A 27,366-nucleotide genomic window follows, 5' to 3' on the forward strand; every position below is an offset into this window, starting at 1 on the left:
CTAGATTATTTAATCATGCCATTAATTAATTTAAAAAACACCATGTTTTTTTTATTCTTGCTCGAACCGGACACGATGGAAACAAATAAAAATCAAATAAAAAGTAAAAAGGCTTTGTAAAATGATCTTATCTATAAAACAATCGATACAATTTGATTCCTTGCCTCAATTAGTAGTACCGCTAGGGTCCACTTCTGCCCCATACTACGAATGAAAGAGAAAATGTAAAGACCACCATTAAAGCAGCCCCAACAAGAATTACTATATCCATAAAAATGTCATCAATGCCATCTCATATGATATGCATGTTAGGTTATATTGCATTTAGAATTGCATTTTTTGTCATTTAATTAATTTGCATAATTTACTCGCATGCCATTTAGGTTAGTTATGTAGTTAATTTAATTCATGCCATTGAATTTAAATAGATTTTATGCATTGCATCATAGGTTAGTCTTTTTCCTAAACAAGCGAAAACCCTAACATGAGAATACTTGTGTGGCCTGTGCACCCTATAGCTTATTTGGCATGCTTTAGGTGTTTATTTTATTGTATATGCAATCGTACGATTACCATTGTTAATAGCTTGGCTTAAAATTTATCCATACCGTTTGCTAAACATCTTTTTCATAGTACTAAAAGGGTGTTAGAGAAATCTAGCCTAATCAAGTCCCCCGACTCATTTTGTAGGAATAAAATAATTCTCCCACTATATTATTTAGGTATCTAATCGATCTACCGTAAACCGATTAGTGGCGACTTTGAGTAGATTGATATGCATGTTAATAATTTAAACCCCAAGTTACAATTTGGTATGAATTTAGGAGAGTTCGAGATAGGCTTAAAGACTTAGTTATCCATTAGCCTAGGATTGTGGAAAATTTTAGGTCGTGACAAGCTTCTACCTTACACACTTGTCTTACCAAGCTTCAAAGGCGTAATCATTGAGAGGCTTCGAACATGCGATTATGCGAGATAGTGTGATATATCAATTTGAGAAATTTCACTCGTTGTAACTTCTTGCACAAAAAGCTATCAACATACTTAGCTTGAGATAGAAGCGTACCGTTAGATCGGTGATGAGCCTCAATACCAAAAAAATAGTGAAGTGGTCCAAGATCCTTCATAGCAAATTCTTGTGAGAGTCGAGTAATCAAAGACCGTAATAAATGAGGAGTATCACCAGTAACAAGGATATCATCAGCATACAGCATAAGATATAGATGACCCCGAGAAGAAGTATAGACAAATAAAGAGGGATCGGCCTTACTCGCCATGAAACCCGATGATAATAAAAAAAAATTGCTGAAGCAAAGAAACCATGCACGTGGAGCTTGCTTTAAACCATAAATGGCTTTGCGAAGATGACACACGTGATTCGGACATTCAGTATTAGAGAAACCGGGAGATTGGCGCATGTAAACTTCCTCGCAAAGAATGTCGTGCAAGAAGGCATTCTTAACAACAAGTTGACGTACGGCCCATCCCGATGAAATAGCAATAGAGAGAACAACCTAAATTGTAGCTGGTTTAATGACGGGGCTAAAAGTCTCGTCATAATCCAATCTTGCCTGTTGCTTAAATCCTTGTACAACTAGACGAGCTTTGAAGCGTTCGATAGTTCTATCGAATTTTTCCTTAATCTTAAAAACCCATTTACAACCGACTAAGTTCTTAGAAAGGTCGGGTGATACAATATCCCACGTGTGATTAGTGACCAAGGCATTAAATTCATCCGCCATGGCCGCTTTTCAACGTGGGTCAAGAATGGCCTTAGAATAGCAAGTCGGTGTCTCTTCATGAAAAGAATTAGAGAGATTAAAAAAATTTCTAGGTTTAGATATTCCAGATTTAGCACGAGTTTGCATAGGATGAGTGGGAAGAGAAGATACAGAAGTAGAGGAGCCAGCTAGAGATGTAGAAAGGATTTGTGAATCTAATGTGGGAGAAATCTGGTTAGAAGCATAGTTAGGGTGGGACGCAAGGAGTGGGTTAGAAAGGAGGGTTGGTGGAGGTGAAAAATAATTGGAACTAGATTTGGTAGGTTGAGAAGAGGAGAGAGATATATTAAGAGGTTGGGCTAGAGAAGTTGAGAGAATCGGAGGAGGAGCTTGATGCTCAAAGAAGGTAGAAGGAAGAATAGATTGATTGGAGGAAAAAATAAATGAAGAAATTGAATTGGAAGAATTGTTTGTGGAACTAAGAGTTGAAGAACTTTATGAAAAGGGAAAATTCTCCTCATCAAACCGAACATGACAACCGATAAAGACACGACCACTTGACCGATCAAGGCAACGATAACCTTTGTGATTCGACACATAACCAAGAAATACACATGGCATAGAATGAGATGCAAGTTTATGGGAGACGCGGGGACGGAAGAAAAGGATAACAAGCGCTACCAAAAATTCGAAAGAATGAATAATCAAACTGGAACCCAAATAAACAATGAAAGGGGGAAATATCAAATAAGATAGGAGTGGGAAGCCGATTAATAGTGTAAACTGCAGTGAGAAGAGCATCGACCCAATATGAAGGAGGCATATGAGCATGGATTAATAAGGTTCGAGACATTTCGACTAAATGTCTGATTTTGCATTTTAACAAACCATTTTGAGATGGGGTGTATGGGGTGTCTGGGCAAGAAAAGAGTTGAATAATACCATTTTCACATAAATATTTTTGGAATGAATTACCGGTATATTCACCTCCCCCATCAATTTGTAGGAATTTAATCTCGCCATTGCACAGATTTTCAATAAAAGAACGGAACCAATGAAAGTGAATTGGCACTTCAGATTTATTTTTCATCAGAAAAATCCAAGTGAACCGAGAGTAATCATCAACGAATAACACAAAATATTTAAAACCAGAATTGGATAAAATGGGACTTGTCCATACATAAGAATGAAAAACAACTAAAGAAAAAGAAGCATGATGATTAACGGACTCAAAAGGCGATCGATGAGATTTGCCTACAAAACAAGACTCACATGATGCCGACCTAGAACTAGAATTGCAAATATGACTCGAAACTTGTTTATTTGGATGACCAAGATGAGCATGCCAGCGGCCGAGTGAAGCATAAGAAGCCACTATAGGATGCAAGTGAGATGACACCAAGGAATTGGAAATTGGATAAAGACCATGAGAAGAATCGGCTTGGAGGAGAACTTTCTCGGTTTGTTGGTCCTTCAAGAAAATGATGAACCATTAAAATCAATAGTGCAAGAATTTTTACGGCAAAGTTGAGTGGTTGAGATAAGATCACGAGCAAGATTAGGGACATGATAGACAAATGATAATAGCTAAGATTAAGAATCGGTATGTAAAAAGGCTTTACCGACTTGCGTAATAGGCAATAAACAACCATCACCAACTGAAACTTTTGTCGAATCATAAAAAGGTCTAGGATTTAGAATTTTACCAATGTCACTAGTCATGTGTACCGACGCTCCACTGTCAAGATAACACATTGGATCGGAGATCTCACCAACTAAGAGAGCTGAAAAAGAATTCGATAGATTAGTTGTAGTGAAGGCATGGTTAAATCTTTGCCGATATTGTAGCACAGTGTGCCCGGCTCCATTACAGATCCGACAAGAAAGATTAGGCCTTGATCCAAGAATGCCTCCCTGGATGAATGGGGGAACATAGGGCTTCGAACCGTCACGAGGCCAACTAGAGAAAGAGGAGGACCGATCAGCATAAGGGACAGAGAATGACTGTAAATCAAATCAATCATTGGACGCTTTCCAAACCGGTTGATATTTGAGAACCGTCCACCTTTTCCTCAACCAAATCTTCGGCCCCTAAAATTACGTCCATCATGGTTGCCTCGAAACGGTGGATTTGATGAAGGGGTATGACCGATCAAAGCATGATGAATATCAGATGAAGATGAGGCATTCGATTTTCAGAGAAATCGTTTTTCTTGTATGAGAAAGAGTGACCGCAGATCGCTGAATGAAAGAATAGTAGGGCCATTGGTGATCATTGTGACAAACGGATCATACTTTGATGGAAGCCCATTGAGGGCTTGAATCACCAAGTCCTTATCAGAGACGGAGCAATTGATTGCGGTGAGAGAATCCGCCATTAACTTCGGATGCTGAAGATAATCGGACATTGACCGATCAGTTTTCTTAATAGCGTTACGAAAATCAAGCTTTAATCCAATTTCCTTGGCCGCACATCGATCGGTAAAGCATCGCCCTAGAGCGAGCCAAATCTCTCGAAATGTCTTAAGATCATGAACTTCGCGAAAAATCTCAACTATGAGGGTTGAGTTAATCAAGCTATGAACGCATTGATCCGTCTTGACCCAAATGGAATAAGAGGGATTGGACACCATAGTACCATTCTTATCATTGATAAGCCTCTACGGACATGGAAAACATCCATCCATATATCCCAGCAGATCATTACAAATCAAAATCGGTTCAAACCGAGATTTCCACAAAAGATAATTGTCTACATCAAGCTTGATGGAGACGAGATTAGTGATGTTGGGAAGAACAAGAGATGGCGAGGCTAATTGCACTGCCAAAATTTGAGCAGCAAGAGAGATCGGAGCAGTAGAGAAAGGAGAAGAAAAGGTGAAAGTGGGCGGCATATTATTGAGAGGTGAAGGGAAGTTGGGATTAATAGAAAGAGAAGATGATGGCAAAAAAGATGGTAGAGAAGAAGAAAAATTCGTAGATGTATTTAACATTGTTGAGACAGAAATTGGAGCAAAAAAAGTGTTGATTTAGGGCAAAGATGTTGAAGAATGTGATGCGTTTTCCCGCTCCGATACCAAGTTGATGTTTAAAGTTAGAGAAAAATAACGATAGAGTGTTTTATGGTGGCTCAACCCAAACTAGAGTTGTATAATGCGTATTTATATGAATGACTAATATCGAGCAATAATAAACACAATTGCAGAAAATAGCCCAATATACATATAATTACACATGCTAATAGTATGCGTGGAAAGTGGATATAGACTTGCAATAAGCTTAACCACTGTAATTTCTGTGTGCAATCTTCTCTATCCCCTAACTATTATCATTATCTTTGATAGTATATTACACACAAGTAAATTTGATCATAATATTGTTCTTCTTGAGACTCTGACTCCACGTGATATTTATCTTGACCGTTTTAATTTCGCTTTAATTTGTCAACATTGGTCAAAATCACTTATGCACCCCTTTAGGTGTTAGTACTAAAAACAATAAAGTGATTTTTTTTTTTCCAATTTGGCATTTGAATGAGCTAGCAAAAATTTTTTGCTCTAAAATGAGCATCGTGCACAATTTTCGATACTTTTAATGTCCTTGCTGTTTTGGTATGTTATATTAATCAATTTTATAAGTAATGTAAATCAAGGGACCGTTACAGGAGAGTTTGAGTAGTTGAACTCCCTAGAAAGCTTTATAGACAATCGTCTGTCACCGCTCGAGTAGACATTAAAAGGTGCTCGATATGGCATCATCTAGAAATATGAAAAATACAAATGGAAAAGTCTAAAATATCCCTATAATATGTTGTCCTCTACTTTGCATATCCTTCAGGATTATTCTCACCGTTATTCTCTTCTTTGTCAATTCAGAGAAGAAAAGGCAAAGCAGGATCAAACAGAACCACCGACAATCTCAAGCAGCAAACAGTTTTCTTCCTACAACAGGGATAAAAACAACAAACATAACGCCAAAATCTCCAAATTTTCAGTTTCAACGGAGCAATCAATTCCGTCCGACAACGCACCTCTCGCTCTGGGCCACCCAGCAGAATGGGCAACGCCCATGGCCATCGCCACAAGCACCACCACGACACAAGTCCATCAAACGTCCCTTTTCCCAATAAATTCGTCCCTCAGCCACCCCATATCTCCGCTAGTCATAACCACGCTCCTTCGGATCCATCCCCTACCCGAAACGGCGGCGGCATGGGGACTTTGCCGTACTCCCACGTCGACTCCACCCTTCGGAGCCTCGCCGGCCAAGCAGAGGGGTTCGGCCACTCCGCCGTGGGCGGTCTCCACGGCCCTCTCTACCGCGTCACTACTTTGGCTGGTCAGTCTCACGCCTCCTCTCAAACTTCGGTGCTCGACATGAATCCAATATGGCTTATTTTTCTGTTCTGTTCTTTTTTCGTCTTATATTTTACCGTCGAATGATTATCATGGGTTCTGTCCGGTCATTGGTAATTTCTAGTGAAGGGGTTTTCTCGGTGTGACAAAAAATTGGTATTCCGAACGGCTGAAGTGGAACATAGGTTGAAACAAAACTTGGGAATTTTTTGTGAGGATAAGAAAAGGCCTGGTTCTCATTGTGTCAACATGTGCTATATGGTAACATCCTTATTGTCGACTAGTGCTTTGTGAGTTGATCCATTCTATGGCTGATGCATGAATGTGCCTCCGGTGAAGGCGATAAAATGCTTGAAAGTTTGGTCTCTTTACATTTCACATTTCTGTCCTCCTTGCTAAATTAATCCAATGTAGACAATTTTGGCTTATAAGCCAGATGTCAAGGTTCTGCAATGCCTAACTTTGAGTTTGGCCATGGGAAAATTTATCTTAGGTACTATTGTGTCGCATTATGTCCGCAACCCCCTTTGCTAAGCCCCTTTGCTGCATGCCTGTTTCTCTACACAAGAGTTTAATTTTCGCTTCGGTTATTGCAGACGATGGTCCAGGATCGCTTCGTGATGGGTGCCGCAGAAAAGAACCCCTTTGGATAGTTTTCGAAGTGTCAGGCACCATTCATCTCTCGTCTTACTTAAATGTGTCTTCCTATAAGACCATTGATGGCCGTGGCCAACGGATAAAAATCACCAGGAAAGGTTTGAGGTTGAAGGAATCTGAACACGTTATCATTTGCAATCTGGAGTTCGAAGGCGGTAGAGGACCGGATGTCGATGGCATTCAAGTAAAGCCCAATTCGAAACACATATGGATTGACCGTTGCAGCCTCCGTGATTATGACGATGGCCTTATAGATATAACAAGGCAGAGCACAGATATCACCATTTCTAGGTGATTAACTTTCTCCATCTTCAACAAGTTGTTTCTTTTATAATTAATCTCATCTCAATATATTTGATTATTTGTATTCAGGTGTCACTTTTCTGCTCATGACAAGACAATGCTCATTGGAGCAGATCCCTCCCACGTTGAGGACAGATGTATTAGGGTGACCATTCACCATTGCTTTTTCGATGGAACTCGACAACGGCACCCCCGAGTGAGGTTTGCGAAAGTACATTTGTACAACAATTACACCAGAAATTGGGGCATATATGCTGTTTGTGCTAGTGTAGAATCACAGGTGATAATAATAGCCCATGGAATCTCTATTTCATGCTCATTTAAACATTTTCCTTGTCTTCGTGGGATTGGTAGCATGGTTTATTCCATAACTAACAATGTCTTGTTCATAATTTCTCTTCATTTTCAACCAGATATTTTCCCAATGCAATATCTATGAAGCTGGACAGAAGAAGCCGGCATTCAAATATCTCACAGAAAAGGCAAGTGCTTATACTTTCTTTTTCACCGTAAAGTGAAGTGCAACTAGTAGTCAATTGTCGGAGTGCTTGTACTAATAAGTGTTAGAAATTTCTTGCTTGTGAATACTCATGATTCTTCTCTTGGGGATGCTGGAGAATGGTGATGTGTCAGTATGAATGGTTTGCGAATAGTTGTCCCATCATGGAGATCATTTCTCCTTTCTTTTCATGTAAAGCCACTATTAATCTCCAGAGCGGGAGCAAAATGGCTGTTTGTTGTACAGAGTTGGCAGTTGTAAGAGTAAACCTTGTTTTACTTTGTGCTAGTTTATCAATAAGTTTCTGGAACTCATTAGCCTGCTAGATGACCTTGGCCTCAGTAAGTGTTTCGGCTAGATATATGTGGAGCGAAAAATGTTGAAGTAGTTAGGAAATCAGGTTAAGTAAAATTATGTTGACTACGAGAGTTAGTTTATTGTTAGCTCAAACTTCTCTATTCATCTCTGATTTTTTTGAGCTGAAAAGATTTGTTGCTTTAAGCATACCTAACATAACTAAGCGAACAGTGTATCCCAAATGCAAAGGAGACAAAGGTTGATAACTGAAATGAGCATTCACTGCGTATTGGACTGAAGATTTATTATAGTAGGAGTAGATTCATAGTTCAGGCGACATGCTTGTGTGGCATGCATTTATAGTGTAATTGAGGAGGAAGAAGCAGGAAGGGGAGGTAGTCTAGTACAATGCCAATCTCGAGCTTACTGAGCTTCAATACATTGAATTAGGACAAGGTTCTAACTCTTAACTTCACACATTTTGTAGTGGTCTCAATGCATTGTTTAGCTATGGTAAAGCCATGCTGCAAAGAGTCCATGCAAGGGTTCTCTGCCACATCTTACCGTGTTAGCTTCAAATGACTATGGGTATTTTTCTGAAGATATGGCACTCATCCCTCTTGATTTTATTCACTCAATGTGTAGAAGTCAGCTATTCAAAGCAAAAGTAAAAAAGATGGTGTTACAAGTAGTTTATCTTGGTAGAAGGGAAAGTACCAAAAATATTTCCCCCACTTGTTACTCCAAAAGCATTGGGTATCAATTTCTAAAACTACTACTTTGCACCAAGCATTTTGTTTTATATTGGATTCCATTTGTTTCGCAAAAAGTAAATGATTCGTAAAACATTTTCCCAAAAACGATTGCTTGGATCGTATAAAATGATTAATTAATGAAAAAAGTTCTCATCATCGACAACAATGTATATCTTAACACTGTCATTAACAGTGAAAATATTTTTTTGTAGATACGAGCGATCTTTTCAGGAAAATGTTTTCAAAATCATTCATTTTCCACAAAATAAGCAGAGCCTTAATGGCAATTTCTTTTCCGGAAATGCCTCTACCGGTTTTCTCATCTTCACCTGCTAGAGAACCGTATTCACTAGTCGCGCCTTAGATCTAGCTCAGCCGGCACTGCCCCACCCCATCATCTTGCCACCATTGCTGTTACAGCATCTGCGCTACTCATTGCTGCTGGGGGGGAAGAGAGAGGGGGGGAGGGACACTAAAATTTGGTATTAGGGCTCGAGACTGATTTCAAATAAGGGTTTTTTGGGTGTTTTGAAGAGGGTATATTAGTCATTACAGCAACTTAGGATTTGAGATGCAAAGTGGGGTTCTAGAAATAGGGGGATCTAAGTTGTTTCTAAGATGAAAGTGAGCTTTTCTGTTTTCCTAATACAAAGTAAGTACTCAAAGAACACTGCTAAATGTCATTTGCATCTTGTCGAATCACCATCTTAGCGGCTAATGTTGTGAGAATCGTATTGGAGGGTCGTCATGATTATGTAACAGTATTGAGTTCATCGTGATTGATGGGGGCAATGCCACTTTGAAGCATGCCTTGAAATTTTTTCATACTATGTTCAACTGCCAGGTTGGCAACCAAGTGATGCACATATGAGATTTTGGAGAATAGATCTCATGGAGATAGATTCATTCAGAGATAAATTCTCTACGAACCTATTCAAAGGGATTTAAACAAAAAAGATAAAGATCATTGTTGGAACATCTGTATAGAAATCTGGATGAGTACATGTTAAAAGATATGCCAGTAGACTTGGCATCACATATGGCTTAGGTCTTTTCTCTTGTCCTGTCTTTGAGTTAAAAGACTAAAATCCCTTGCATAAAAAAGCATAGATTAAACTCATGGCTTCCCTAGATGGCTTTGAAAGAATATATTTCTCAGAGAATTCTATCATAATTACATTTTGCACAAAAAGTGATGATGTTCTACGGTTTTTTGAGGAGTCTTCCTACTACCAAATGCGTCGCTTACTTGTGCATCGCTTGCAATTAGCATTCCATTTCCTAGTAGCATAATGGACCTAGTTGCGGGCTATCTTTCATCTGTTACTAATTTAGGACTTGACATCGTTACTGGATTATCTACTAATTTTGGCTACTGATAAGAGATCATATCGTATTCCCTTGACTAGCTATATGTCTGATACTGGTGATCTCACTTTTCTATAGGCTGCTGACAAGGAAGATCCAGGCAGTGGTCACATAAGATCTGAAGGGGACTTGTTCATAGTGGGAACTCAAGCAGGTCTAATGACTGATAAAGCTGAGCAGTGCATGTTTCATCCCAGCGAATACTATCCCTCGTGGACGGTGGAACCTCCCACAGATTCCCTCAAGCAGGTTCTACAACATTGCACAGGATGGCAAAGTGTGCCTCTGCCGGTTGATCATGGAGTCACTGCGTAACGTAGTGCAAATTTGGTACCTCACCGTGTTTTGTCTCATAAGTATCTGGGGTCCCTTTTTCACACCGTTGTATAATTCAGGTCTAAATTGCAGGCAGAACTTTCTTCTCGCATATACTTGTACCAATGACCAGGTACATGTAGGCCTTGAATTACTAATTCATTTCGGATCCACCAATCGATGTACTTTGGTTTAGTGGAGTAAATGAAGGGTTTCATGCGAGTAACATCAGCGTCATGGACCAAATGAAGTGTCGGTGTGTATACGATGAATCGTCACGTGTGTTTTGTTCTTTCTTTGTTTCTTTCTTCTCTTTTCTTTTTGAACAGAATGCAAGAGCAATAAAACATCTATTGACCGGCATTGGAAAGCATTGAACATCACTACTTTGGAGCAATGGCAATTGCTGAGATACCCATGACTCGAAGTCCTCATGCCATTAGGGGTGTTCTTGACTCAAGGCATCTAGAAGGGCTACAAGTTAAGTCTTCTGAAGTTAGGTTATCTAAATTTAAAAAACTTGTTTCGAGTGGCTGTGAGTGGCTGTAAACTTGCGCCAGAGTCGATTTAATATTCGTCATTCAAACAGGGTGAATTTCAAAACATGCAAGTAACCGTGAATTTAATCGAATCCCAGCAAATTTTCCTTCATGCAAGTGATTGCAACCTTGTTTCTCCCGCACCATTTAAACTAGAAGCTGGCGTTATTTGACTTGCTGATGTATGAAAACTTGAAAAAGGGAAACTTTGATGTGATCGTTTTGATGTGGAGTTGATTTCAAATGTTGATGTCCAATTTTTCAAACGCTGACCAGAGGTTTGATGACAAAAAGTATAAGATCCCATGTCCACATCAATTGCCTCTAACTTACGGATTGTAAGAAGCCTTGCTGTTCTTTCCCCCCCGGGTCTTCAATGCTGCACAATAACAAATTAAACATCAACATAAAGTTGCTTTCATGGTAGGATCATCTAAATCGAGATGAATCTCATGTATGACTAAACAAACACAAAATGGCTAGGAATGTTATTTTCTAGACCTATGTCTATGAATCGGGTCTGGTCACACTAGTTAAGTATTATTGATCCGTACAAGACTCGTATGCCCAATGGTAATGATTGTTCCAATCGGTCCATGTGGATTCTAAGGCAGGCAAGTTTTCGCGGAATGAATGTGTTGATGTGGGAGCAAGCAAGGTACATCATCGTACTAGGTTAGGTTTCGTCCCATGATCTCAAGTCATTGGACTTTTAGTCCTTTATTGGCAATAAATAGAACTATAGTTGTCATTTAATTGCCATTTTAAATATCTCTAGGACCACAGATTTCCTGAAAATTTGGAGCAAAAACAAGTACCTTGTAAAAGTTCATTGATGGTGTGTTTCACTGTTTTTCTCTTTTGCTTCTGAACTGGGCAAAGAGAAAGGAAAAATCAGCAGGCCAAGTGGAACTTTAGCAATATGAAATGAGTGGTGGGATCATGGCCTCTTCACGTAGTCAGTAGGCGTGGGTCCCGGGGGAACCAGGCCATTTCGTGTAAGTATAAAATTCTTTGGAAAATACTTGGGTGACCGTTTTGTCAAGTCAAACGGTGGGATGATCAATTAACGACCGCAAAATTATTTTGAGAAAATCGAATTCCATTTCCTTTTTTTTTTTTTAAATTTGTGTTTTTATTGTAAGTTAAAATTAGAAAATAAAAATACAAAAGATAATTACATTTCTTTTTTTTTTTTGAGTTATTAAAAATTGAGAAAAGCTAAAATGACATTCCGTGAGAGTGACAGACCTATGCGCACCACAAATCCGCATGATATGCTTGTCAGTCTAAAGTCCACGTCTGACATGTACGCACCACATATCCCCGTAATATGCTTGTCAATAAAAGCTTGACTATGCGGGTCTCTTATATTTTTGTCTTCTAATTTTAGCTTACAATAAAAATACAAAAAAATAAAAAGAAAAATGGGGAGTCAAAAGTGTGGAACACGTGATCAGCAAGTGATCCGGCTTCCACAAAACAGTTTTGTGGTCATTAGCTAACCATTCCACTGTCTGACTTGGTGGAACGGTCAGCTTAGCCAGACCCACTTGTAAAAATGAATGGTCCAATGAATCTAACATAGTGAAAGAACAGAAGATTACAGCCATCCAATTTTCCTTTTTTTTTCCTTTTTTTTTTTGTTTGGTTAAATACAACCATCAAATTGACCGCGACCTTAATTGCATCTTTATCATTGACTTTACGGGATGTGGTACGCTGGTGCAAGCACCATTTATGGTACTCCTCCATGTTATCACTTTGTTTTATTTTTATAATCCGGGCATATGCGTGGAGAACCGATTACCTAACGATCGATGGAACGTCTTGCGAAAATCATTAACAATTTACATGTAGTTGATTGAGTTTAATTTGTGTAATAAGAAACTCCCATGAACGATTTTGTTTTGATTGACTTATAAAACTAACATATCAAAATCCAACGATTTTTCATCATTAACTTTGACTAAGGTTCCATTTGGTTCGCCGAGAAAAGAAAAAAATTATCGAAAGGAGTGCATGAACAAAAAATCAAATTCGATCCGAGTTTTTTTTCATATTTCAACCAAATACATGTTAGGCTTCGGTGCACAACCATAACGAAGTAAAACATAAAACGAAAAAGAGAAATTGAGACACGAGATTTTATCCTAATTCACTCTCAAACTAAAGTTACGTCAAGCAAATGATTTTGTCGTAATTAGCACCTTGCACCTTTCGTGCTTTCCTAACGTAAAAAGTATGAACCACAACACAATAATATCACAAAGTGTTGTCATTTTATTAAAAAAAACTTTTCAAAAAATATTTTTCGAAAACATCATATTTTTCGCGAAATAAGCATAGCTAGATAATAAATTTCTTCGCGAGAAAAAGAAAAGAAAAAAAAAGGGGGTGGGGGAAGGAGCACAGTGTCCCATATCTATATACTTGTCATTGAACTTGTACGGAGATATAAGAGAGCCTTTACGGATCTCGATCGTTGACAGTTATTTTATACTATCGTTGTCAATCCAAAACGTACTCTCCCACGTATTTTTATTCACAATATTCGCTATGAAAATGAAAAGTCAAAAAAGTTGCCTCTCAACGAGACCATGAATGGTGCCGGTTCGACGATGTCGAGGAGGACGTCGATGACGTGCTCCCGACATCGCCGCCCGTCCCGTAGAACAGCTCCGACAGGTAATTTTCCAGATCCTCAGGGGCATATCGGACAAAAAGCCCCACGCTCCTCTCCTCCCCTATCGCGTGCCTGTGCGCCTCGTAAAACTCCCTGTACGCTTGCACTAACCTTCCCCCAACAGAAGCTAAAATCTCTTCCCGGAGATTCGTATCGGGTACGACGCTCTCGCTCTGCTTCCGGTACGCCTCCTCGAAGCTCGTGTTGAACCGCCTGAACCTCTCCTGCGCCTGCGCCTGAGCCGGCGATGCCCCCGCCGCCGGTGAGCTCTCCGGCAACGACGCGAACACCTGACTCCACGCCAGCCGCTCGTAGTTCCCGGTGTACTGCTTCACCTTGCTCTCGTGCTTCGCGACCCACTCCTCTCCGAGCAGGTCCTGCAGATTCGACGCTCGGACCTTCGAGACGACGTGTTGGAGGTTGTTCGCGAGGAAGAGATAGGCCGTCGCCACGTCCTTGTACCGCTTCGCCTTGCCGTCAAGCTTGCAGAGGAGGACGAGGATCAGCCACGTCAGCCGGAGCGAGATCGCCGGAGCATCGTCGGACTCCGGCGCCGTGTCCAAGCACGATTCCGGCATAGACGACTTTGCCGGCCCCGGCCAGTCAGCGAATATGTCCCCGACGATGCTCCCATAGTCGGCGAGGAGGGTGAGGTAGTTCATCGTGCGCACAGTCAGGGTGTGGACGCCGCCGCCAGCGACCGGCGGCGACGACTTCCGTGAGTCCTTCTGGACGGCCGCCTCGAAGTCGGAGAGCATAGAGTGGGCCGACTCGCTGAGCCGGGCCAGCGAGGTGAGCGTCTGCGACCGGACGGTGGAAGTCGACACGAACGCAAAGATGGACTCGATATCCGGCCAGCTCTCGGAGATCGCCAAGTACATGTCCAGGAGGCGGAACATCTTCTCCTCTGGCGACCTCTTGCTCCTCACAACAGACTCGGGGAATCCAAAAAGGATCATCGCCCCATCCCTCGAGATCTCTGCGAAGCAGGACTCGCGGATCGAGTCGGATGACGCGAACACGTGGTCGCAGAGGATCCTCTCGCCGGTGAAGAGGCTCCGGATGGCAATCTTCACGGCCCCCAGCCAGTTCTTGACCTTCATCTCGAGCACATCCCAGTCCATCTTCGTGACCTGCGAGGTGCTCAGTCGCTCCACACCGAGCCGGTAAATCCCCTCGTCCACGATCGATTTCCGGATGATATTGTAAATGGAGACGCACTCCTTTCCGTAGCCGGAGGCGATCATGCACTCAGCGATGGACCGGAGGTCCGACATGGCTGCCGTGGAGGCTTCCTCCACCTCGGCGATGGAGTCCCGCGCAGCGCACGCCTCATCATTACCATCATCGCTGTACTCAGATATGCTCGACCGTGCGGAGGCGCGGGACGACCGGGCTGAAACAGACTCGGGATCGAGGTGGGCCCGGTTCAGGGACAGTATCTGGTAGAACTCCTTCTGGAGCCTCTTCATGGCGATCTCCATAAGGAACTGAGCATGGACCAGCCTCTCGTCTGCGGCGGAGTTAGCCGATGCCAAAGCGTGCATTGACTTTTGGAGGTTGTTGACGCAGGTGATGAACTGCGCGGCCTCGCGCTTGCTCTCGTAGAAGAGCGAGGTCACGCGGGCGTAGGTCGAGGTGTCGGGGTTCCACTTCATGATCAGGAGGGCCGCGGCCTCAATGACCTTGTCGGCCTCGGCCGCGGCCGGCCCGGACAGGGGGGAGCGGGCCGGGGGGCCCCGCGAGGGGGAGGCGAAGGAGGGAGTCCTGGGACTAAAGCAGATGCTTCTCATTCCTTTCCTCGGCATGGTATCTTGAATGCTTTCTGGTAATCCTTCTGGGAAATTTGTGACTTCACTTTGGGGTCGAAGAAGAAGAAGAAGAAGAAGGAGAGAGAGAGAGGGGGGTCAGACGTTTCTTGGAGAGAAAGGGAGTGAAGAGAGTCTCGTAAAATGTGTTTGGAAGTTGGACTGGGAGGGGTTTATATGGATGAGAGGAAAGACGGAGGGAGGAGAACGCCGCTTGCTCGGGGAAAAGTAGGAATAATTGGCGGCTGGACGAGAGCGCGGAACGTGGGGTTTGAAATTGACTTTTGGACTCTGTTGAACTTCGAGTCAGCATATGGAACACGTGGCGCCTTCTAGCTCGGTTCCATGTGAGCACCCCGCCGAAGACAGTTATTTTGGATCCCACTCCTACTTCGTTTTCGTTCCAATGTCGTTTGGTTTCCCCAATCGGGGCGTGGTTGGCCCGCCCGAATTTCCTTTTGTTTGTTGTTTTTTTTCCTATCACAATGAAGACGGTATATAATACATTCCATACATGACGTGCTAGTAGATTAATAATAGTCATAATTTGATTGGACGTAGATACACTTTGCCAGCCAATTGAGACAAACCCACACGCTTGAGAGAATTACAAAAAAAATTCTAAATCAATTGTAATTATTCAGTTCATTCCTAAATGTTTTGTAATTATATCAATCCAATCCATTTGGCCGATTGGTATTAACGTGGCAAATTGTTAATAATATTTTGATATTTTTAATTATTTTTTTAATAATTCTTTTTCTTCCTTTTTTAAAAGAAAAAAATTTAGAACTAAATTAGCACAATTGCAATAAGTTTAAGATTTTTTGATAATTTTTCCCCGACATGCCCCTCTTGATTGTAATTTCCCTTGTAGTACTACCATGAATGTCTCGTCATTTTGTTTGAACTATAGGTAAAAGTTTACAAAAACAATTTGCACACCATATGATGGCCCAGGTCTAGGATCTCTTTGATCTCGAACAATTCCCATGTGTCGATGCTGTTAGGTGATGTAAGAGCATCCAATTATGTCACCGATGATACACCTAACCTTAATGAGCAGTCCTTGATTTCATCCACAAGTTCTACTCAATTATTATTTATTCAGATCAAGGTTGATTTTGGTCACAACTTACTTCGGTGGATCATGCCGGAATGAAGACTATCGACTAGGATTGTCGATAATAAAGTGTTGTTTATTTCCCTTACAAATAAGATTGTTGATTCACCAAATTGATTGTTGATTTCATGGCAATTCAATAGATTGATTGTTTAGTAGATTGAATGCGGATTTCATAATGATCCACCAGATTGATTGCTTAGTAAATTGATTGCTGATTTCATGGGATATACTCTAGCCGGATGCCTAATTAGTTGCTAATTTGATGCCAAATCAAAGACAGATCAATCGAGGCTAATTGGAATTATTTCTTTCGTAATTAGTAGATCTTTTAAGATTGTTATTAGCTTTACAAGGTTAGTGAACGAAAGTTGTGTCTTTTATTTCCTTTTGTGCTTTGTCTTAGCCCTTCTATTAATTGAGAAGTCTCCTCCATTATAAGGGCAGACTATTGTTGATGAATATGAATTTCTCTTTGTGAGTTGAATGTTAAACACCTCGGCATCTATATCCTTAAAGAGTAGATACTCCTTGTAGTGAGCCAAAAGGCCTTTATCCTTGATTGGTGGTGTAGACTTTATATTGTGGTGGTGAGCTTCTATCCAATCCCGATCTTTATCCTCAGCGGGTGTTATCTTGAGGCCTTGGTAGTGACATTCTATCATTTATTTTGTATTGTTGGTTGCTAATATGTTTACGCCACGATATAGTTCAATTCCTATTGGTTCTTTGTTGTTCTCTTACACTATCCATTACTTAATCTCAAAATTTCACTAGACACCATTCATACACTTTAGTCCATCGAAACCGTTTGCAACACTTTATACACAGAAACACTTTTTGACGGAATCACTCACCCATGCACGCATCATTAGGCCACAAATGTGGCATACCTAAGGATTGTCAAAACCAGAATCAGAAACACAATATGTGATATAGGAAAGGAATTAGTGCACACTTGGTTTGGAATCCATTCTCATTTGATGCAAAACGACAACGAACTCAAATGCTTCCACTCTATTCCCTCTTGGGATGCTGATCGAATGAGACAACCACTATCTTAATGAAAATGTTCTGATTCCTTCATTAGAGGGCTAGATGAGGAACTTGAGCCTATTTATAGAGTTTCTGGCCACAGGCCCTCTCATCACGGGTCACGCTTAAGTCAGCGCACACTAGCTATTTCCTATTAAAACTAATCAAGAATATGCATAACATACCTCTCAAATATTAATATTAATTAATGTAGACCAAATTAGAAAAATTCTAACATTCTCCCACTTAGGCTCTATTAATTGAAACTATACTATTTGTACACAACTTTATATTGGTCTTGTGATTATTCTTAATAGACGTTCTGATCCCATAAAGTTTCAAATATTGAATCATAGCGGTGACTACATGAATAGACACGAAGCCTTCCATGGTTGCAAAGGCTTTTAACTTTACTGATATGGATTCAATATGGTAGTGTGACAAATGGATAACACCTCATAAAAGAGTGATACTTTATGTCTCGTCCCTTTCGTCAATCACATTCTGTCTCCTTATGTGTCGTGAATCCTAATGTGTCACTAAAATATCCTTATGGTTCCAATGACCTATATATGTCTTTATCCTTATAGTTAACTTCTCTTTATGCGTGTCAAGATATATCAAGGAGGCTAATAATTAAATGCCTCCAGCATTTACTCAAGGTTTACACAATGCCTTGAGATTTTCACCGGATATATATGTATTCAACTTCATAATAATACATTAACAAATACTTTATTGAATGTAAAACAGCTGATACATACTAAAATACTACAAATTTGTAACAAATACAGATGTCAACTTTATTAGAGCAAAAACTAAATGGCTCCCACTAAACAATAGCATTCCATGAATGCTTCTAAGCTCATGCTAATGACATGTTTTTCAAATACACAAAGGCGAAGGCCTTTAGTTAGTAGATCTGCAACCATATTATTTAGTAGAAATATGCTCTAATACAATGTCACCATTCCGAACTATCTCATTTATAGTAAAAAACTTGACTACCAAATGCTTAGACCTCTTGAGACTTTTGTTATTTTCGATATAAAAAAAACAACTGTAGAGTTATTAGCACAATTCCATTGTATGGGTTTATCCACAAAGTCAAAAGCAGCCAATTCCCTAATGAGATTCCGGAGCCAAATTGCTTGAGTCGTAAAGCATGCTATAAATTTCGCTCGCATGGTAGATTATGATATAGACTTATGTTTCTTGCTTTTCCATAATATTGCACCTCCCGCTAACATAAACATGTATCTAGTTGTCAACCTCATGTCATTCTGACAACTAGCAAAATCAGCATCCAAATTCCTTACTAGCTGCATGTCCTAAACATGTTTGTAAATTAGCATTTGGTCCTTTCTCCTCTTTAAGTCTTGTAAAACCTTCTTGGTAGCAACCTAGTGATCATTTCCTAGATTTGACTGATTTCTACCTAGAAGTCCAATTGCAAAAGCAAAATCAAGTTTGATGCAAACTTGGGCATACATGATACTTTCAAGTGCACTAGCATAAGGTCCATTTTTCATTTTAGCTTCTCAAAATCTAAACGTGGACATTGTGATAGACTTAATTTATCACCCTTAGTAACAGGAGCAATTCCTAGCTTGCAATTTTGCATACTCAATCTTTCCAAAATACAATTAGCATATGCCATCCGAAACAAACCCAACATACGACGAGAACGATTCCTATGGATCTCAATGCCTAGCACAAAAGATTTTTCACTAAAGTCCTTTATGTCAAAATTCTTTGACAACATCCACTTTGTCTCATGCAGTAATCCAAGATCACTACTCTTAAGCAAAATATCATCTCCATAAAGTATGAGAAAAATAAATTTCTTCCCACTGACCGTGATCCACTTTGTTCTCAACAAAATTGAATGAAGTGACAACACTATAAAACTTCAAATACCATTGTATGGAAGCTTGCTTGGGACCGTAAACTGTCTTTTCCAATCTATACACAAGCTTATCATCTATTACAAAACGTTTTAGATTGCACCATATAGACTTCCTCATCACGTTCTTCATTTAGAAAAGAAGTTTTAACATCTAGCTGGTGTAACTCCAAATTAAAATGAGCTACCAATGCCATGATACTCTGAAAGAATCTTTAGAAAAGACCGGTGACAAGGTAGCTTCATAGTTTACTCTTTCTCTTTGAGTGAAATCATTAGCTACTAGTTTGACTTTAAACTTCTCAATCTTTCCCTTCAAGTCCCTTTTAGTCTTGTATACCCATTTATAGTCAATGAGCTTGTGACTATGCAATTCAACAAGTTCCCCAAATACCATTATGTTTCATAGATTGCATCTCATCTTTCATCGCATCCATCTATAGATTTGATTGAGGATCGGATTACAACATCTGTATAAGTCACTAGATCAATCACAAAACCGATCTCATAACTATGCTCTTAGAGATAGATCATATAGTCTAGTGGTATAGCTAATCGTCTCTCCCCGATGGATTTTCCGAGTGGAACTGCTAAAACCTTATCCCGCACCTAAGAGGCTTGATGAGCTTCATCGGGAATTGTCTCGACAATAAGATCTTAGACCTCATCAGGCTCGGTTTATGGTGTGGACGGCTCCATTGTCCTTTGTATAGGAAGAGAAAAAGATACAATAGTATGAACCATACTATTATCCTCAATAGTACGTGAGCAGCTACCCTTTTTGGTCACATCGAACTCCAAAAACTTCATTGTTTGTGATTTTACAATTCTTGTTCCTCCATTGAGATTACAAAATCGATACCCCTTTGAACAATCTAGGTAAAATATGAACTAATACCGAGTGATTACGGAGTCTAACTTAATCAAAGTTGGATTGTATAACTTCATTTATGTAGGACATCTGCAAACCATAAAATGTTTCAAGCTAGGTTTGTGTCAAGTCCATAACTCAAAAGCAGTCAATGGAACAACTTTAGATGTTACACGGTTTAAAATGTACATACTATTTTCAAGGCTTCACCCCATAGATAAATAGGTAAATTAGTCTTACTAATAATACTTTTCATCATTTTCATAAAGGTATGATTGTGCCTTTTGGTTACACCATTTTATTTAGGACTATCAAGTATAGTAAACTAAGCTACTATCCTATAGTCCTCTAAGTACTTGGCAAATAGCTATTTAAGCTATCCAGCATCGCCATGCTTGCCAAGATACTCACCACCTCGGTTTGATTTGACAACCCTTTCTTTCCCAACTGCTCCCCGAATTTAGTCTTAAAAATCTTGAACTTGTCAATAGACTCATACTTTTCCTTGATCAAGTACACATAACTATATCGAAAATAATTGTCAATAAATGTAATGAAATAAAAATTTCTACATAAGGTAGACGTATATAGTCCACTAATATCGGTGTGAATGATCTTTAATAGGTTAGAATTATGGACTATAGTTTTCTTCTTTATCTTAGTCGTCTTACCTCTATAATAGTCTACACAAGTCTTTTAGGTTACTTATAAGAGCAAGCGGGATGTCAGCCCTTTTTAGCCTTTTCACTCTTTCTTTAGAGATTTGACCAAGATGTTTGAGACATAATGCAGAAAATTGTTCCTTATGTAGAGGCCTTTTGGAAACAATCTTTTCAATAGTATAAGCAACTTATATATCATTGGGAGTAAAACACAATCTGTACAATTCATTGAATATATTACATCACCCAATCTTATTTGAATGAAAAAAACTAAGATATAATATTATTCTTTATTTCAAATGAGTAGTCACACATGTCCAAACATGACACTGAAACTAAGTTTCGTCTAAAAGATGGTACATGAAAGTGTTCTCACTATCAATTTAAAATTGGAATCTAGAACTAAAATGACATCTCCCACAAACTCAACATTTGCTTTCTAGTTGTTTCCTACGGTGATCTTTTACTCATCATGACTTGGCTTCCTCCAATTTATGAATCCATGTATGGTAAATACAACATGATTAATTGCACCGCTATCTAGCCACCATAAATTGGATGAGCTTCTGATAGATTGGATTCATAAACAATTACCAAAGAATCATTACCTACAAGCTCACGCTTGAACAATCAAGACTTAAAATTTTCGCAGTCCTCTTTTATGTGACCTTTCTTCTTACAAAAGAAGCAACGGCTACCATCCTTCTTGAAAGATACTTTCTTAGGACCTAGATTATCGGAATGACCGGTAGCTTCATGAGTACCTTTATAAGTATGTCTTCTGGACCTACTAGATCTGATCTTAGGAGTTGAAATTGGTCTTTATAATCCCAAAATCAGGTGGAAGGGTGTTCAAGGCTTGATGCACAATGTAGGCATCAAGAATAGAAACATTAAGGACCACAAGTTTTGTCTGCAAACCTACTATCCTCAGGATGTTTTCCCTAACACCACTAGCACCATCATACTTCATATTGAAGAGTCCTTGTAGAAGTGTCCCATTCTTAGCATTAGATAAGACATGGTTACTTGTCTCCAAGGATGCCACCATTTCCTTAGCGGTGCATATAGTTGGCAGACCACTTTTCAAATGTTCTTTAATCGATTGCTTCATTATCACCAAGCAAATCCTATTGGTCTTATCCCAAGCAGCATAGTGTGCTTTCTTAGCTTCCATGCTGGTGCTCATAATATCTGCTGGCTTATCCTTAGCAAGAGCAATGTGAACATATACTAGCTCCATCCTAAATTAAAAAAAAAATTCCTCTTTCCATTTCTTAAAATTAGAGCCAATAAGAACCTCGATCGAAATGGAGTTCTTATTTACGAAGAATGTAACTACATAAATAAATAAATAATGTGTATATTTAGCATCATGTGAGTACCAAACCCGAGAGTTACATTTATCGTCATATAATCACCTTTGGACATAATACATGACATGTAGTTATATATTATCCATATGAAAATGGCCATGAGATTATATTCCAACCATCGTGAACTCACCACCTTTGAGTGTATGAATCACTAGGATCGGATACTTCTCAAGCACATATTATACATGCATCCCTTCAAGAACCAATACACAATCACCTCATTTGGGAGTATTATTACGCACTAGAATAGAAGACATATCACTACAATAAGAGACCAATATTTGTCAAACTCGATCAAATATGCCACTTTTGTTGTCACAACCCAACTGAATCCTTGAAAATCTCTTATTTCAAGGATATAAACCTTATGTATCACGTTTATTAAATGCATGTGACTTTAGACTTAAAACAGGGGCAATATTTAGCTAAAATCACATGTTATCTTAATTACATTATAATAATTCATTAATTCATATAAATGAATTAGCTCTACACTTACCGTATATGGTTATATATATGACTTAAAACAGGGGCAATATTTAGCTAAAAATGCACGTATATAGGGTTCCTCATGTAATTTTCCATCCTTAAAAGCTTCAAATATATAATTTGAATATACTATAATGTGAAGCAGGATCGTACAGCACGCCGTAGTCGACCACACTCGAACCCGCCATGCACCCTTACGCGCTACCCGAAAGCTCAGCACATGAGTTACATGCGACACATGCATGGGCAATCTAGCTTCAAAGCTAGTCCGACCATGGACTAAGCCGACCATCGAACGATCACCGATTGGGTGGGTCAACGATCAACTAGGTCGAGTCGGGTAGGGTCGGGTCAATTGTCAAAGGGTCGAGTCGGATAATAGATCGATCCCGAGTCAACCTGAATGGTCGCCGATAACGTGGTGACGTTAGCGCAATGGTTGACTAAAGTCAACTAACGCATTGTTCGGGCCTTAGACGCGTGGCTACCACTCACGGCTACAAGAGGCGTACCACCACTCGTTTTTCTCATCTTGGTGAGACATATCTAGCTATGTGATCAAAACTAATTTTCATCATACAAAAAAACCAAAAATAGGCCTAAACAGTAATAATCGCCAATGACCATTGCATGCTGCCTCCGCCGTGGCTTGTGTGCTAATTTTCGGCATCCCCTGGAGGCGCGCGACCTCTCAAAATTCTTGTATCGATGAGATGAGTCCGAATATGTAATCAAAAATAGTTTTCACTAGACGAAAATATTGAAAACTCGCCAAAAAAGAATGGTTATATTCTCCGTTAGGCGGCTTTAATACTAACTATTAGGCCACAAATGTGGCACGTTGTTGACCCCCGAATTTTTAATCGGTTTTCCTTTAGTCTTATTTTCCAAAATTCCCAAAAATTCACAAAAAAAATCAAAAATTAAAAAAATCAACATTGGAAGCCTTGGCCAAGCTTAAGGAACCAATTTGGAACAAAAAATAATTTTTCATATTTTTCATATTTTTTAATATTTTCGAAAAATAGGAAAATACTTCAAAATTCATGAAAAAATACTTTTCGAGGTCACAAAAATACAAAAAAATGTTCAGTATTTTTATTTTAATTCCCTTTCAATATTGACCTCAAGAAAAATCAAAAATTAAGTTCAATTTTAGGTGTTCCTTTATAACGCTTAAGGTTGAATTTTCATAAAAAATGCAAATTGAGTCATTTTATTTGCAATTTTTCCACATTTTAAGTCTAGACATTCAATTGCAGTCCCTTTGAGCTTCAATTTGATTAATTGCACCCTCAATTGCATGAATTGCATGAATTAGACACAAAATTCCCAAATTATTTGCAATTTAGTCCCTCAATTGGCCAAATTTTTGAAATTATTTTTAATTGAGGGACTATCATAGTAAAATTGGACTGTCCCCCTATGTTTTCATGCATTCTAAATCGATTGGAATGGGTCTCGTGGTCCAATTTGGTCAATTACACGTCCAATTGACATTTTCCCCGAATTGAGAATTTTGAAAATTTTGGGGTTTTTGTGCAAATTGATAGGAAATTTTGGGCAAAAACACATTTCTAGATAATATCCAGGCCCTAGAATCCAATTTTGAGGTTTAATTGCAAAAATTCCCAGTCAATTGTGATTAATTTTGAAAATTATGGGAATTTCCTTGTCTGAACCGGTTCGGACCGGTCGGACCTCCGGTCGGACCGGTCAAACCGGTCCAAACAGTGTCGTCTTCCCCAAATTCACCCGTGCCATTTGCAGGTTCAACGGTGGACTTCGATGATCAAATTGGAGCTCAATTCCAACCTAATTGGACTAATTGTTGTAGGGCTTTTGTTCTTCAGGGAAAGAGGCGTCGATCGCCACCGACGGCGGGGCCGGTCGCCGCCGGAGCACGCCGGAATCGCCGGTCAAAGGCGCCGGCGTCCGAAAGTCAATATTTCCAAGTTTGAGTGCAATTCTCGTCCGTTTTGGCTCAACGGTGGGTCTAACGGACGGTGACGGAATCACAACCGATTCCGTCACCGTCCGGTGACCAAAAATCACGTGGCTAGCACGTGATTGCCTCGCCGACTCAAGCACCCGACGCGCCAAGTTTTCAAATCCGAGTGTAAAAGGTTGGGATGATTCGAGAACGAGAGAGAGGCTCATTTTGGCTTGCCCGGGAACCGAATAGAGAGAGAAAGAGAGAGAAATAGAGAGAGATACTCTCGGGCGACGCCATTGATAGAGTTTCGGGCCGTAGCTTCAAGACTTCATCCCAAGCGATCCAAGCCAAATCAAAGTAGCGGATCGTCGCTGGAAGTTCACCCGAGCCAAGAGGAAGCGATCGGCGCGGCTCGGTCGTCTTCAAGTCTCCAAAACCGGTAAGTCGAGCTTTCAACCTTCTCACCGTGCGATCATGGTATCTTGACTTACCGAGCATGATCCTTTCGATTATTGTGGGCGTTTTGCTTCTGTGACATCACTAATCACGATCGCATCTTTGATTGGCATTGATCTCGCATAAAAACCTGAGTCGAACCTCCGTCGCGGCTCGGTCCGGCCGAGCACCGGCCCGACCTTTCCAGCCGTCGCGAGTCCGATCGGGACTCGAGGTAAGTTTCCTCAACTCATCTTCGAGCTTCTGTGTGAAGGAATTGAACCGATATGCCTTATGTTGCTTGATTGAACTTCGTGGTATTGATTCTGTGAAAGCTCGATTAGTTGTGATCCTGTGGATGAAACCGCTTGATTTTTATATATGTTAATCTAGATGATTAGTCGAGTCGATCGGCGGTAATTTCATGTCGATCCGGCGAGATCTCACCGTTAGATCTCGCCGGATCAATTCTGACCGTCCATTGTCTCGCCGGCGAGAGGTTGAAGACGAGCTGATGTGGCTCGGTCAAACAGTCAAAGTCCAGGTGTCGTGCGCCGGTTGGTCCAGGTCACTGCTGACTCAGCCTAGTCGTTGGCGCGAAAGGCTGAGTCGGCCTTGATCCAACGGTCGTCATAATTTGCTGAGTTTAATTCTAGGCCGTCGGATCTGTTTGTTTTGTATTTTTAGATATTAGTCTATTAGGTAGAAAATAAGAAAATTTAGAAACGTTGCCGTTTTACTTGCATAATGCGGCGTCGTTTTTGTCTAGAGAGAGAATCAACGGTCTAGATCGGTTTGAGAGTCAATCGCAGCCGTCCAGGGTATTAAAGCATACGGTGTCGTTTTGTTCGGAGGATAGTCTACGGCTAGGATTAAGTTGAGGCATGATCGTGGCCGTTCAAGGTAATAACTGAAGCGGCGTCGTTTTGTTCATAAGTGGATGGACGGTTTAGATCAGATTTTAGGTTTAATCGTGGCCGTCCGCTTAATTCAAGTGACACGGTGTCGTTTTGAGAGTATAGACCGAAGCGACGCCGTTTTGTTCATAGGTGTTCGGACGGCTGAGATCGATTCGAAAGTTGATCTCAACCGTCACGTTTATTTCTTTTATATATTCGAATATTCGGAATTCATTTTAGAAAATAGAAAATAAATAGAAAAAGCAAATGCGGTGCCGTTTTTGGAGTTTAAGCGAGTTCGAGGCGGTCGGACCGGGTTGACCGGTCGTTGACCGGGTTGACCCGGTCCGGTTTAATAATAAAAAATAATAAAAAATAAAAGAAATTTCCAAAAAAATCCAAAAAAATTGCAAAAATACTTAGAAAATTCACAAAAATTCCCAGATTTTCACAAAAAAAATTTCTAAAAATTTGTAGATCGATTCGGGACTCATAAAGTCTGGATCGAAAATTTTTGAGACTTCGAGGGTCGATTAATTTCGATCCGGACAATTCCCAATATTTTTGAAAAATAAATAAAAATTCCAAAAAAATAGAAAAAATTAGAAAAATTCAAGAAAATCATAAAAAATGAGAAATGGTCACATTCAACTGGCCAAATCGAAATTTTGTGATTTTCGGGTCCCAAACCCCAAAAATGACCATTCTACCCTTCTGGGCCATTCGCCCCAAATTTTTACCCAAATTACCCCGACACCCAAATTTGATTTTTGTATGGGCCGATAGGGCCATTTTAGACATATCGAACCTTGTTTGATTGATTTGATCGATTGTATTGATTTTGATTGCGCATTAATTTTTCCGATTGTGATTGATTAGGATAGAAAATTCTCATCTGCGTGAAAACTTAGAATTGTTAGGGCCTACCTCACCCGATATTACATCTGCATGAAATCTTAGGTTAGAAAAACAATCGACATCGGTAACCGAAAGGGCGTCAAATATGAAATTTGGCGTAACCAAGTCCCCGGACCCAAAATCTCGGGTTTTCGCGGAACCGAACGGTTTCTCCCGACCGCTTGGTAAGGTTTTCCGATCGTACCTTCCAATAAATCGATCGGTGGCGACTCCAAAATTGCATGTACACATTGCACATGCCACTTGACCACACAAGGTCAATTTCGATATTTGATAAATTTTACCCGACATCGCGATTCGAGTAATGGGTCTTGGGAGAGACCCGCGATCCCATAAAAATATAATATGGTAAAAGAGGGATCGGCTCGTTAACCCTCGCCCCCGCCGGGACCGACCGGAGGAGGGTCGCGACA

At 40.1% G+C, this 27,366-nt stretch overlaps 2 protein-coding genes across 5 annotated transcripts; one reads left to right on the forward strand and one right to left on the reverse strand.

The window, feature by feature from the left end:
• The first annotated feature begins 5,571 nt into the window (after nt 1-5,571).
• LOC115735115 (probable pectate lyase 4) lies at nt 5,572-10,641 on the forward strand. Of its 2 annotated transcripts, XM_030666213.2 has the most exons (6): nt 5,572-6,059; nt 6,673-7,024; nt 7,106-7,316; nt 7,450-7,518; nt 10,034-10,285; nt 10,364-10,641. In XM_030666213.2, exons 1-5 carry the CDS (start codon nt 5,777-5,779, stop codon nt 10,268-10,270), a joined length of 1,152 nt encoding a protein of 383 aa, XP_030522073.1. In that variant the 5' UTR covers nt 5,572-5,776; the 3' UTR covers nt 10,271-10,285; nt 10,364-10,641. The 2 variants fall into 2 exon arrangements, with proteins under 2 accessions (XP_030522073.1, XP_030522072.1); XM_030666212.2 differs by having other exon boundaries at nt 10,034-10,641.
• A 2,679-nt stretch (nt 10,642-13,320) lies between these two features.
• LOC115735114 (exocyst complex component EXO70H1-like) lies at nt 13,321-20,342 on the reverse strand. 3 transcript variants are annotated; one of them, XM_030666211.1, is made up of 3 exons: nt 20,337-20,342; nt 15,390-15,439; nt 13,321-15,352 (listed from the first exon to the last, which is right to left on the reverse strand). In XM_030666211.1, the coding sequence occupies exons 1-3, from the start codon at nt 20,337-20,339 to the stop codon at nt 13,399-13,401; spliced, it is 2,007 nt and encodes a 668-aa protein (XP_030522071.1). In that variant the 5' UTR covers nt 20,340-20,342; the 3' UTR covers nt 13,321-13,398. The 3 variants fall into 3 exon arrangements, with proteins under 3 accessions (XP_030522071.1, XP_030522070.1, XP_048127422.1); XM_030666210.2 differs by lacking the exon at nt 20,337-20,342 and having other exon boundaries at nt 15,390-15,743; XM_048271465.1 differs by lacking the exon at nt 20,337-20,342 and having other exon boundaries at nt 13,321-15,366; nt 15,400-15,439.
• Between the last annotated feature and the right edge of the window lie 7,024 nt (nt 20,343-27,366).

This window comes from Rhodamnia argentea, chromosome 10, assembly GCF_020921035.1.
Source record: "Rhodamnia argentea isolate NSW1041297 chromosome 10, ASM2092103v1, whole genome shotgun sequence".
Lineage (NCBI taxonomy): Eukaryota > Viridiplantae > Streptophyta > Magnoliopsida > Myrtales > Myrtaceae > Rhodamnia > Rhodamnia argentea.

Bases quoted from the DNA above. Each gene is read 5' to 3' on its own strand.
- LOC115735115 (XM_030666212.2), top strand. From the start codon at position 5,777: ATGGGCAACGCCCATGGCCATCGCCACAAGCACCACCACGACACAAGT. The intron at 7,025-7,105 runs GTGATTAACTTT...ATTTGTATTCAG, and splicing joins ACAGATATCACCATTTCTAG to GTGTCACTTTTCTGCTCATG. The intron at 7,519-10,033 runs GCAAGTGCTTAT...ACTTTTCTATAG, and splicing joins TCAAATATCTCACAGAAAAG to GCTGCTGACAAGGAAGATCC.
- LOC115735114 (XM_030666210.2), bottom strand. From the start codon at position 15,616: ATGCTGACTCGAAGTTCAACAGAGTCCAAAAGTCAATTTCAAACCCCA. The intron at 15,353-15,389 runs CTCTCCTTCTTC...TCGACCCCAAAG, and splicing joins CGTCTGACCCCCCTCTCTCT to TGAAGTCACAAATTTCCCAG.